Here is a 12,720-nt window from a genome sequence, read left to right as displayed (position 1 = left end):
GAGGCACAGCGCTTGTGTAGCCTGCAGTCGGTCTTTCCTCCTTAGATGCTGTATGGTGACACCATCAGTGCCCTTAAAGACCTGCTGAAGAGTCTCCTGCAGAGGAACTTGACCCCCCATGGGCTGCAGGACATGTTTGCGGTAGGTGCAGGCTGGCTTTGCGGGGTTCTTTGGGGAGAAGCAGGGAGGCAGAGGTGCCTGCCTGCTGACCAGAGGTCACCAGGCAGAGACAGCTTTGGACCCAGGGCAGGAGACAGTGAGACGGGTCCTTGTTTCTCTGTGTGATGTGAGGTCCAGTGTGACCCTCGTCACCCTCCTGCAGAGGCTGGGCACACAGCATGGCTGCTCTGGGGTGGTGCTCATGCTGCCTGGCTGAGGCAAGGTCTGGAGGGGAGGGCACAGACAATTGCCCCTTTGGGCATTCTTGCTGTTGCCTGAGAAGGGTGGCCAGCACATGGCCCAGGAGGAGGTCTCTGGTAGTGGGGGGGCGTGCATGCAGCCTCACCAGGAGGCAGAGACCTCGTGTTGTCCTGAAGATGAGCCAGGATGAGTTGTTTGCTTGGGTCGGGGCCGTATTTCCCACAGCCCATGTGTGCACCATGGGCTGAGGTTGCCTTGGCTGTGCAAGGCAACGCAGCTGAGCCTCTGCTCACCTTTCTGATGCTGTTTGCCTGCAGCATTTAGGCCCCTGGATCAAGTCGAACAAGGAACATGAGCGGCAGCGAGCGGTGGAGGTCAGCGCTGCCTTGCTGGACTTCTACCTGAGCAAGCTGAACGTCAATGTAAGTAAGCCCAGTGCTCGAGTGCCTTTCTTCCCACCGCTGCCGGCCTTGCTGGGGCTCGTGCGTGCGTACATCCTTCCCCGCGGGGGTGTGAGGGTGGGCTTCGTGGCGGTCAGGAAATGCTGTACCCTCTAGAAGCGTCCTCCCCTGCTCTCCTCGCTAGCGTTGCCTGCATGTGTCGTCCCTGCAGACCGTTATCCCCTTCTACAACCTCAGCGTCCTGATCGCGCTCTTCTCCCCGCGCTGCTCGGACTCCTTGGCCAGCGTTCGGCAGCATGCCGTCGACTGCGTCTACAGCCTGCTCTACATCCAGCTGTGCTACGAAGGTGGGCGTGCTGGCGGCGGGGGGTTTCACCGCTCGGGCGGTCGGTGCCGGCAGCAGGAGCCCGGTTCTCCGCAGCTGGGCAGAGGGGTGCACGTCCCATCCCTTCGCGTACGCCATCCCGAAGGGGGAACCCGCCGGCGCGGTTTGCTGCGGGAGCAGGGCTGGTGGAGAGCATCCCGCGAGGGTTTGGGTTTCCAAGGCTCTCTCCATCGCCTGAGCGCGGAGGAGCAGGGCTCTGAGCCTGGCGTTCTCCTTCTCTCCGGGAGAGGTCAGTCCTCCACTTCAGGTGGCCCGAGCATTGAGCAAAGTGAAGCCCTGGGGAGGACTTTGGGTCCCGCTCTCCAGAGCGCTGTGGCTCCTTGCAGGGCAAGCTCTCCTGGCTCTTGGCAGCAGCTTCGGTTTCTTGGCTCCCTCCTGGGAGCTGGGCCAGCTGGCGAGTAAAGCGCAGCTCTCCGCAGCAGCACGGGGAGGTCTCTTTTGGGTGTAAAATCAGAGGAATGCTGCTCACTGAATGCTCCCTCTGAATCCAGGTTTTGCCCGGGATCACAGAGATGAGATGGTGGAGGGGCTGAAAGCTCTGAAGAAAGGCCTGGAGGAGCCTGACTTCACCGTTCTCTTCCATACCTGCAACAACATCGCCATGGTAAGGTGGAGGGCACATCCAGCCTGGCCCTGGTCTTTGCAGGGTGGTGAGGCTGTGGAGTGGGAGCTGCAGAAGACTTGATGCCTCATCTGTTCTGACCAGCCACACGGTCTGGAGGCTGCTGGGGAGTCAAAAACTTAGCTTGGTTTTGGTCTGCAGTCTTCTCTCCTCCAGCTGGAGGGTTCCCCTGGCTTGGCCAGGGGATGCTTAGAGCATCTCACCCCCATTGGGAAGCTGCTGGGTGCCCTCTTTGGGCATGCATGCCCCAATGAGGACATCTGTGCAGATGCTCTGGGGGCACACAGGGACTCATGCCTGGCTGTGCCATGGCTCGGTGCATCTGTTCGGGGCTCTGACAGGCAGCCTGAACCCTTCAGCCATCGATGCTCCCAGTGCTGGGGTCAAAAACTTACCTTGCTGTATAAAATGCACATAGTTTCTGTGCATGTCACCTAAAAGAGGTGGTCTAGCTCAGCCCTGTGGGACCTGTCTGGGGCCACCGGCATGCTCCGTGGTGGAGACTTTGGTACATTGTTCTCCTCTATGGAAGCTGCTGGCTGAAGGAAGCCCTGTTGCTGGCTGGGCTCTCCTGTGGAGCATGGGGTGGTTGGCTCGGGACCTGCAGCTCCTGGGCTCCTGGCTGCCTCCCAGTATGGCTGTGACACTGGTAAAGCCATTCTGGGCACATACTGGACACCCAAAAGGGTCCGAGTGTGGTGCTCAAACCACAGTGATTCAATAGTTGTGGACAGTATCTGGGGTCTGGTGGTGAGGGATGGGAGGAGGGGTGACCACTCGGCTTTTGTGGGAGCTGCATGCGTCAGCTCCTCTCTGATGGCCATTTTCTCTGCTGAGAGCTCCGCAAGCATTGCTCCGGAAGGACCTGTAGCTGTGGAGAAGCTGGTGGGATCTTTTTGTCGTGGAAAAGCTGCGATTTCCCAAGTGTTGTTGCTCCAGTGGACATTCATAGAATCACAGAATGCTTTGGGTTGGAAGGGACCTTAAAGACCATCCAGTTCCAACCCCCTGCCATGGGCAGGGACACCTTTCACTAGACCAGGTTGCTCAAAGCCCCATCCAACCTGGCCTTGAGCTCCCAGGGATGGGGCACCCACAGCTGCTCTGGGCAGCCTGTGCCAGCACCTCACCACCCTCAGCGTAAAAAATTTCTTCCTTATATCTGACCTAAATCTCCCCTTTTTCAGCTTAAAGCCATTCCTTCTTGTCCTATTGCTACAGGCCCTTGTACAAAGCCTCTTGCCAGCTTTCTTCAGGTGCTGGGAGGTGCTCTAAGGTCTCCCTGGAGCCTTCTCTTCTCCAGGCTGAACCACCCCAACTCTCTCAGCCTGTCTTCATTCTCCCTAACTTCTCTACTGAGCAGCTTATTCCACCCTCAGGTCTGGAGAGCATAAGACCTGGGAAAGCATCTCTCAGTGGTCACCAGAGCAGGGTTAATGGCTTGGTTGCATTGTACCAACCCATCCCAAGAGAGCCCCAGGTTATTTGGCCAGTGGCGTGGGGCAGGTGGCCTGGGGGCAGGTGGCCTGGCCCTTGCTCCTCTTCATCACCACCGATTTGGGCTCTGGGCTGACGGTCCCACAGGGCACTGAGCCGAGGAACGGGTCATCCTGCCTGCAGCTGGGGGAGCCGTAAGCTGTGCAGGGCGCCCGTTGTCTGGGCTCTGCCAGTGTCGGCGAAGGGTCCGCTCTTGTCAGAGAGTGACAAAAACCTGTAGCTTAACTCCGCTTGCCCTCCCCTTAGGTGATCGGGAAGCGCATCCCTCCGGACCAGCTGATGAGCCTCCTGCTCGCCATGTTCGAGGGGCTGGCAGACCCTGATAAGAACTGTTCCCGAGCAGCCACCGTCATGATCAACTCCCTCCTCAAAGAGCGTGGGGGGGTCTTGCAGGAGAAGGTGAGCTGCTGCTGCTTGGCCTTGGCACGGCCTCCCTGGTCCAAACGCAGCCCTGGGGAGGCAACTCCAGCCAGGTCTTGCTGCTGCCCCTTCTTCCTGCGTACTCAGCCTGATAGCTTCCCCTTGCGGCTCCAGCAGCTGGTTTGATGGGGGGGGTGGGCTTCCCTGGTATAGGCAGAGATGCTCCAGCAAGGGGCAAGCCCTGGGCGGGAGCATGATGCCCAGCACAGGAAGGGGTCCAGCCCTGATGGAAGAAGGGAGGTGTTTAACCCCCGTCTGTATCAGCTATTGCCCTTGCATCCCTGGCCGGGAGGAACGCTTGCCCCAGAGCTTTTGGGGGCTGTGGCGCCTGACCTTCTTTGTGTCCCATGGGCATGTGCGCTCATGCTCTCCTCCTCCATCCTCGTAGCCGGGGAAGGCTGCTGTGTGGTAGGAGGCGGCTGCTGGCGAGGCCAGCTCCGGTCTGGCTCCCGCTCGAGTTGAGGAGTTCAGAGAAGCTCACTTTACCAGAAGGGCTCAGGCTCCCTGTGAAACCTTTGCAAGCTCTGGGGGAGCCCAGGGTTCCTGGCTGGGAAGCCAGTCTGAGGGCTTAGAGGTGCTGGACACAGAAGGCTTTTTTTGTCTAATCCACTACCTTTTGGGCTAAGCTCCCCCTTTCTCTCGCAGTAATTGGAAACACCAGGTCTCCCGTGACTCCTCGGGCTTGCTTTTGTGCTAGAGCTTCTGCTAAAGTCCTGCTCGCTACCTATTAGCCTCTCTCCTACGCGGGATTGCTCCAGCTTACATGACTCACCTTTCGGTCAGATCCAGTCCAGCCCAGATCCTGAAATCTGAACCGATGCTAAGCCTCGGAGTCGGTGGGGCAGACCCGAGCGCAGCTGGGGACGGAGCACTCGGCTGCTCTGCGCCTAATCTCGGGAATTTGCTGCCAGGCCTGGTCTGCGCGTGAACTTCCTATTTGTCTTAACGTGCGTTTTATGGCTTGTAGCGAGTGCCGAGGTGTCTCCCTGTGTTCAGCTTGAGTTCCTCTTAGGAACTCGCTTGCCGAGCTCCTCTTGCTGCACCCGTGTCGAGGCTGGGCCTTTAGCATGAGCGCCTTGCCGGGAGGCTGTGTCTCGGGGGAGGTGGGGGTCCTTGTTGGATCCTCTTTCCCCTGGGAATACCCTGCAGCCTCCCCTGACACCTGTGTGGCAGGGTGGGGGAGGGTCCTTGAATTCCAGAGAGGTCTGTGGTTCTGCATGCACCCGCCCAGCGAGCAGGGAGACTTCCCTCAACTGGGAGGATGAGCCTGATGGTCCACCCACCCACCTTGTCTCCTAAAGTCCCGTTACCCGCCTGGGCTGCCGTCAAGGGAAGGGACACGGGTGTCCTGGCTGCAGGGACTCTCTGATGGTGACCCCAAGTGCTCAGTATGTCCTGGCCCTCAGCTGGATGCCGCTCTGTTTTCTTCCCACAGGTGCCTGACATCATGAGCATCATCCACAGCAAGCTGGAGGAGGTGGACGAGGAGCACATCCGCAAAGCAGCCCAGCAGACAGTGTATATCCTGGCCTCCCAGCACAAGAGCGTGGTGGTCTCCAGCCTGCTGGGCAGCTCGCTACCCTTTGACAGGTCCTGCCCCACTCTGTCGCGGTGGCCCGGTGCCCGCACGTGCTCTCACGGTGCCTGGGCTTCAGAGCAGCTTTCGCCTAAGCTGCGGATAAGCTTTTGGCTGCTTATGCCAGTAATCAGACCCTGCTGGAATTTCCTTTGCACGCTCAAGGATCAGCATGGCCGCTTGCTGCTGGAGCTGCCTTTCGGGGGGCTTGATGGGCTTAGAGGCTCTGGCAGTGCAAACTAGCAAAGCTAGAGAGCCGAGCATGGCTGGGGTGCTTGGTGCTGCTTTACGGAGCCAGCCACCTGCCCCAGAGCTGCTGAGTCAGTGCCAGCCCTGGGCTGAGCCTTGGGCAGATGTTCTCCTCCTCCTCGTACTGTTCCTGCCGCGGCGGGCAGGCTTGCAAACCATACGGGGCAAGGCAGGAGCTGGTATCGGGGCAGCTGTGGGGTTTTGGGGTTGCAGGGCAGCTCTGGATCTTGTCTGAGAGCAGCTGCTGCGTGAGGATCGCCCTGTGCAGCCACTGCTGTCGGGGGAGGCTGCTGCCCAGCCTTGCACTGCACACAGCTCCCACCCAGGACAGCTGTCCGGCCGGGGCTTGCCATTGCTGTGGGCTCCCACTCTCAGTGCCGGCTTTGCCAGCAGCGAGGCACTAGCCACTGTGGCAGTGGGGCTCCTGTCTGGTGTTGATGTGCTCCTCGCCTGCTTTTGTGTGGTGGGTGAAGTGACCCAGGTGTTCCCTGGCGCAAGGAGAGGGCCGATGCTCACTGCCCCTCAAACGAGGGAGTTAATGAGATGGCAGCTGGTGCCAACGCAGCGCTCCCCTCCCTCTTCTCCTCTAGCCACACGTGCACCATGTGGAGGTCACTGGCCACCGAGCCCACCCTCACCTCGCAGATCCTGGAGCAGCTCTTGGAGAAGGTGAACAGGGATGTCCCGTACAAGGAGAGCAAGTGCTTCCTGCTGGGGAGTGGATCCGAGCGCATCGCGACACCCCTGCCCTTGGCTGTAAGTGTCCTGCCACTGGCCCTGCCCTGCTCCCAGCCCCGCAGGAGATGCCCTTCCCCACACGGACACCTGGAATGCTTTTTTCATTTCCTTGGCTCGGGGGTTTGTGCCAGGCGTGGACTCTGGAAATAACGCATCGCTGTGTAATGCCTATTAGAGCTAATCCACCGGCTCGTAAAAAGCCTCTCAGGTGTCCATCCTCAAGGGAGACCACTTTGCATTTTATCCCTTCAGAAAAAATAAACCCAGCTTGGCAGCTTTCTAAGCAGTAAAGCAGCTGTGAAAATTTCCTCCTTCTCTGAAGGACCAAATGCAGATGGTACACAATCAGCCACACGGAAAGCAACTCCCCCTCCCCTCCCCACTCTGGTTTTAACACCCCTCTATATTGTGCCGTGTAATTACGGCTTTTTAACTTGGCCGGAATAGGGCTCTGCGAAGGGCTCTGTGTGTGCCTTGTCTTCCTGCCCATAAAACCTGAGCTCTTGGATCTGCTCTCCTTCCCCAGGTACAGACTTCAAACCTCTCCCAGCTGGAAACACCCAGCTTTCCCCAGAAGCAGGGCTTTTAACAGCAGCTCTAGCTCCATCAGAGCCGCGTGTGGGATGCGGAGAGGTTACGCTGCGGGTAGATGCCGATGCATTGTTAGACTTGGCGTTGCAGGAAGGAGGGAAAAAAGCCCCCCCGTGCTCTCGCTGGGTTATTTACTAACAGATAGCAGCATGGTGTGGGAGATCCCCTCCTAATCCTCTTCTCCCGCGTGTTCCCCCTCTCTCTCCAGGCCACATGTGCTTTGTATGAGATCATGTCTGCTCCGGAGTCTGGGGCAGCAGTGCTGGGACTCTACCCGCCGCTGTTTGTGACTCTCCTGCTGCGCGTCAGCTGCACCGTGGGTGTTCAGCTACCGAAGAACCTGCAGAGCAGGGAAAGGAGGAGCAGCAGCCACGGCCCGGCCCCTCGGAGCCTCCATCCCTGCAGGTACGGCCAAGCCAGGGCGCTGGGCGGCCGGTGCGGAGGGAACGCGCCGACCCGCCATGTGGAACTCATTTTTGTTTGTACAAACACAATAGTGTGTGCTGTGGCTGTAATCGTCGGGCTGGGTAATAACACCCGGGACATAACGCCTTAGGTATGACGGCCTGACCTCTGGTGCGGTTTGGGCTTGGGGGGTGTGTGTTTTTGGGGGTTTGGGTTTTTTTGTGTGTGTGTTTTCTTCTTCAGAACACAAACTCTAAATTGGGAAGCATTAAATCAGCCGCCCCTGCAGCCGCAGGGAAAGATGTGCTTTGCAGAGCCGGGGCAGCCACGGTGCCAGAGCTCTGCCAGATTGCGTTCCTGCCGCAGCCTCCCGAAAAACCCTTGCTGGCTTTCAGGAGCGGGTCTTGGCAGGGCCCCCCCAGGGCTGGCTGGGCACGTTGGAGGCAGATGACCATTTCTCGGGGAGGGAGGATGTCTCCGCTTCCCTGAAGGATGAGGAGGGGAAGCTGGAAAGAGCAAACTTTTTGGCTTCGTTGTGTCGATGGCTGCAGCATGTCTCTGTCACAACAAGTTGCTGCCCCTTGAGCGAGCAGCACTGGGCCACGCTGCTGTCTTCTCCCACATACAGGTGGCAGTGCCAAGCCACTGCATCTGCCTTGTCCTCCTGCGGTGCTTTCCGCCTGCTGAGGGATGGGGTCCCAAACAGCCACCACTCGGCTGCTGTGCCCCCCAGCCTGCTTGCAGCAAATGCCTTTGGGTGGCCGCACCGAGAGGCGATGCTGGGCGGGCAGCGGGGTGAGCAGCACCTTTTTTAAAATGTGGGTTCAGGTCCTGGCCTCTCTCTGGGGCTGGCTCATCTAGATTTGAAGAGTGTTGTAAAAATGATTTCTCTTTCCTGAGAGTCCGGGCAGCCTCAAAGGGCCGGTTGCTGAACCCAGGAAAGAGTCACCACAGCTGCTAAAAAATAATCCTCTGCTGAGCCAGGCGGCCCCGTTCAAGCACCGAAGGGTGTCTGCTGGCGCAGGGTGCCCGTGTCAGTCCTGTGCATCTGCCCTCCTTAGAGAGCAAGGATGCTGAAAGGGCCCCTGCATGTGAGGCTTTCCTGGGGCTGCAGCGGAGGTGGTGGCTGCAGCCCTCTGCCAGGTCCAGGTGCGCAGGGTCCATGTCCCCTGTGGGCTCTGCATCCAGTGCAGGCTACTGTTCCACACCACTCCTGAGCCTTGCTCAGACGTGCTGAGCGCCATCAGCTCCCGGAGGTTTCCAGCAGAGCCTTTGCCCCGGGAGAGCTGGGATACCATGAAGACAGAGCCCGTCTTTGGCAAGCTGCAGGGCTCCCCCCTGGGAGCGAGTGGCTGTAGCCCCTGGTGCAGGGGGGGCTGCCGGGCCACTGGATGTGTCCCGTCGATCTGTGCAGGTCCTCAGCTTCTTGTGGGCGTTGGGCTGGATTGGTGCGCAGCGCTGGCTCTCCAGCTGTTGCCTGTGCCCTGTGTGGCTCCGGCTGGGGCTCCTGCGGGGCCTGCCTGTGCCTCGCAGCTCGAAGGGGTTCTTCTTCTCTCCTGCACCTCTGAGCTACCCTGGGGATGCCTTGGTCTGTAGGAGAAAGGATCAGGGCTTCTCTCTTCAGCCTCTGTAGGTGATGTGGATATGAATGAGATACAAACAGTCCTGCTCCTGCACGCGGTGGCTCTGCCTGCCTGGCGACCCTTGTGGAGCTGCTCCGGGGCTGGGCTGGGTGCTGACACGCATCGGTCATCCCAACCGGCCACACTGCCTACTCTGGATGCGGTGTCTGAAGCGGCACCAGTGCCCCTCAGCCTTCAGCCCAACTCCTGGTGGCTCGTCTGCCGCCGCGCAGCCCTGCTGTTGCGACCGGGAGTGCCCTCGTCCTGCAGCCAGCGGTCTGGCTGACCAGCGGGACCGTTAAATCTATGGGGATGTCGGGGTTAAGCCCAGACCTGAGGCAGCGGTGGCAGGAGGTACTGTGGGCTTAGTGGGGCTGGAAGGGCAGGGAGCCCTTCTCTGGAGCTGCTTCTCCAGCTACCTGCTTGCTCCCTCCACTAGCAAAATGTTTACAGGTTCCCCTGGAGCGTGGGTCAGAGCAGTGCAGAGCGCGGGGAGGGAGCTCAGCCCTCATTTTCAGTTTTATCCTCTTGTGGGTTTCCAAACTTGGGTTTTTGACAGGGTATTATTAGTCTTGGGGGGGGGGGGGGGAAGACTGGAGGAGCCCAAAAAGACACCAGACAAAGCAGCTGCGAGCTGAAAGAGCTCTAGCATCGCTTGACGGTTCATTTGTTAAATCCCAAAGGATTGCTTCCTCCCCTGGAAAGGCTGTTTTCTCCCCCCTGAGCGGAGCGAGTGGCGCGGTGGCACTGGGCACGCTGAGCAGCACCCCGCCGTGCTGCTGTGCGCTCCCTCTTCACCTCGGGGAGCTGCCGCTGGCGTGGAGGTGACCTCTCCAGCAGGGAGATGTAATGAGTGGAAGCAGGTTGTTGTGCGGGATGCCAGGGCTGCTATCTGATTAGTGTTTTATTTAGACCACATGTTAGAATAAAATTAAACGAGCCAAATGCATTGGAGGAGCCGGCTGGTTAAGGCCGATCGTGGGTCGCCCTGTGGCGGCATCGCTTCCCGAGCTTGCAGCGCCCGCCCCGTCCCCTTGGGTGTTTTGCATGGCCGCAGACTGTGATGGCTTTGTGCAGGTCCCTGCAGCGGGAGCGGACACTTGCACTGCCTTTGTGGCTTTGGGCTCGTGCAGCCAGAACTGTCTGTTCTCGTCATGCTCTTCCCCCTTAACAGCTCCTGGAAGGGAGGCGTGGGCAGGTCCCAGCCAGACCCCGTGCCATAACGTGGGGAGCACTGAAGGGAACTCGAAGCAACTGGTTGCCTCCCAGGGAAGGAGGTGTCGGAGCCAGGAATGAGTGCTGTTCCTCCAAAAGCGTCTGGACTCCAAACAGCAGAGGGGATACAAAGCAGAGCGTGCTGAACTATTGCTGGGCCCACTGCTCCATCCGTGGAGGGGGGCTGGGGCTGGTCAAGCCCGTGGCCCTCCCCACTGCTGGCCTAGGCTTCTGTCTGGCTGTCTATCCCCAGAGCGAACCATCGGGGTACAAGAGCCCCCCAGGGTCCTTGTTGGGAGAAAAGGCGATGTGCTGGCCAGAAAATCAGTAGGAACCAGCAGCTCTTCAAGGCGGACACCCTAGATGTGGGATGGGGGAGCCCCCAGCCCCTCTCCTGCAGCCCCCAGGGAGCAGCTCTGCCAGAGGCTGGTTCTCTCCTGCCGGCGCCAATAGAGGCAGCCAACTTGGTCCCAGGCTTTGCGGGGTGAAGCTGGGCAGGATTGGTCCAGAGAGGTTTCTCACTGCTCTGAGCCCACGGCTTGCATTGCTAGGGCTGGCCCAACCGTGGGTGTGCTGGCGACGCTCCGCCTCACTCCACTGGGACCGCAGTCGGTGGGTCACATGCAGCGTGTGTGCCCTCAAGAAGGGAAGAAGCTTCCTTTGTCGCCGCTCCCCAGACGTGGCCGGCGGGCAGGCGCTCTGCTGGCTTTCTCAGTGCCGCTTCTCATCTCCCCGCCTGATCTTGCAGGTGTTGGTACGGAGCCCCCGTGGCCGGGCTGTGTGTTGGTGACGCTGCCGGCTTTTGGGGAGCCCGGAGAGCTGCTGCGTCACGCTGGCTCCTGCCAGAAATCTTCGGGGCCTGACTGGAGGGGCAGGGGATAGCACGTGGCTCTGCTCAGAGCCCTGTTTTCGCTCCTGCCACGTGGGTGCAGGCAGGCGGCTGCGTGCCCGTGAAGCCAGCGCTGACGGATGGAGGGGGAGCAGCCTTTGTCCAACGCGCAGAAAAACCGCGGGGATGTGAAATTCCAGCCTTGTCCCAGGAGCTGGTTACAATATCAAAGTAATTTCCTGTACGCGTTTTGAATTCTAAGTCTTCATGATATTTAAATGCCAAAGAGAGATGGTAAAGGTGAATATGATAGCTTGGCAGGAAAGGGAGGCTGGAAGACATGGGCTTTTGTTGGAAAGGAAGGAAGTGTCTATAGGACACTGTGGAAAAAGAAAACCTTGTGAATGAGCGGCTTTCGCCATCTGTCATGCAGGAGCAGCCTCTGGTTGTGTGGGGGCTTAACCTGCTGCACTCACCTTGGGCTTTTTAGCTCTTGTTAAGGAGCAGGAGAGTCTGGAGCAGCAGGCTGGGAGCCGAAATATCGGGGAGCTTCGAGCAGAGTGGGAATCCTGCAGTGGCGTGCAGGGGCTTTGCCGGGAACAATCCCTCCTGAGGAGCCACCCAGAGCACTGGGCTGGTGCTGGGACGTCGCCTGTCAGAGCCTGTCCACAGGCAAGGAGCTGGTGGGCATCTGCTGTCCATGAGCACCTGCCGGGAGGCTTTCTGTTGCTGTTCTCCTACATTGCAAGAAAATAAATGCCACTGCAGCTTTCTTGGACTACGTGACAGGTTCACCTGTGTGCAAGCATTGAGTTTTGAGGCTTATGGAGTTTTCTTACTCTTCAAAAATGTCAGTGGTCCTCATGCTGCTGCAGGAGGGGAGGTCTCCAAAGCTGGAGTGCAATTCAGGTTGGGCTTTGGGGGTGGTGGGCTCCCTGCCAGCAAGGGCGAAAACCCCAGGAACGGGCTGAAAGGACTGGAGATGTAGCGAATAATCAGACCAGAATTAGGTGGACCTCGTCTTGGGGCAGGGAGACTGGCTTGGTGTTCTTACCTGCAGCGCTGCATCCAGCTCTGGGGCCCCCAGCACAAAAAGGACACGGACCTGTGGGAGCGGGGCCAGAGGAGGCCACGCAGATGCTCAGGGGGCTGGAGCACCTCTCCTGCGGGGACAGGCTGAGAGAGCTGGGGTTGTTCAGCCTGGAGCAGAGAAGGCTCCGGGGAGACCTTAGAGCACCTCCCAGTACCTGAAGGGACCCACAAGAAAGCTGGGGAGGGGCTTTGTACAAGGGCCTGTAGCAATGGGACAGGGGGAATGGCTTTAAGCTGGAAGAGGGGAGATTTAGGTCAGATATCAGGAAGAAATTTGTTACTGTGAGGGTGGTGAGGTGCTGGTACAAGCTGCCCAGAGCAGCTGTGGGTGCCACATCCCTGGGAGCTCAAGGCCAGGCTGGACGGGGCTGGGAACAACCTGGTCTGGTGGGAGGTGTCGCCCATAGCCATGGGTGGGACTGGGGGGTCTCTAAGGTCCTTTCCAACCCAAAGTGTTCTGTGGTTCTGGGGCTGGGTGGCCACAGTGCAGTGGCAGCGTGCAGTGATGATTTCTGCCCTAGGGAGAGCGTGCCCCAGGGGCATGCTGTGGGCAGAGGTACGGCCACGTATCTGCTGAGCAGCAGCACTGGCGGAGCTCTGCTGTGTGGGACCCACTCTGCAGGACCATATGGCTCCTGGGGAGCGGAGCTGCCGGGCTGGCAGAGCTGGCATGTGTCTGGCTCTCCTGCTCCAAACAGGCAGTAGTAGGTGAAGTACG

At 59.3% G+C, this 12,720-nt stretch overlaps 1 protein-coding gene across 4 annotated transcripts in view; it reads left to right on the top strand.

Moving 5' to 3' along the window:
- MROH1 (maestro heat like repeat family member 1) overlaps positions 1 to 12,720 on the top strand; it is a 56,981-nt gene that overhangs the window by 32,061 nt on the left and 12,200 nt on the right. For 2 of the 4 annotated variants that reach the window (XM_055703825.1, XM_055703823.1), the window contains 8 exons: positions 46 to 141; positions 678 to 782; positions 973 to 1,108; positions 1,638 to 1,750; positions 3,512 to 3,664; positions 5,121 to 5,275; positions 6,101 to 6,266; positions 7,048 to 7,244. In XM_055703825.1, coding sequence (XP_055559800.1) covers positions 46 to 141; positions 678 to 782; positions 973 to 1,108; positions 1,638 to 1,750; positions 3,512 to 3,664; positions 5,121 to 5,275; positions 6,101 to 6,266; positions 7,048 to 7,244 — 1,121 coding nt within the window. Of the gene's footprint in view, positions 1 to 45; positions 142 to 677; positions 783 to 945; positions 1,109 to 1,637; positions 1,751 to 3,511; positions 3,665 to 5,120; positions 5,276 to 6,100; positions 6,267 to 7,047; positions 7,245 to 12,720 lie in introns of all 4 variants that reach the window. The other 2 variants (XM_055703824.1, XM_055703822.1) reach the window with 1 other exon arrangement.

The sequence above is a fragment of the Falco cherrug genome, chromosome 3, assembly GCF_023634085.1.
Source record: "Falco cherrug isolate bFalChe1 chromosome 3, bFalChe1.pri, whole genome shotgun sequence".
NCBI lineage: Eukaryota > Metazoa > Chordata > Aves > Falconiformes > Falconidae > Falco > Falco cherrug.
Note: the sequence above shows the minus strand (reverse complement) of the source record. Positions and strands in the feature narration are given on the sequence as shown.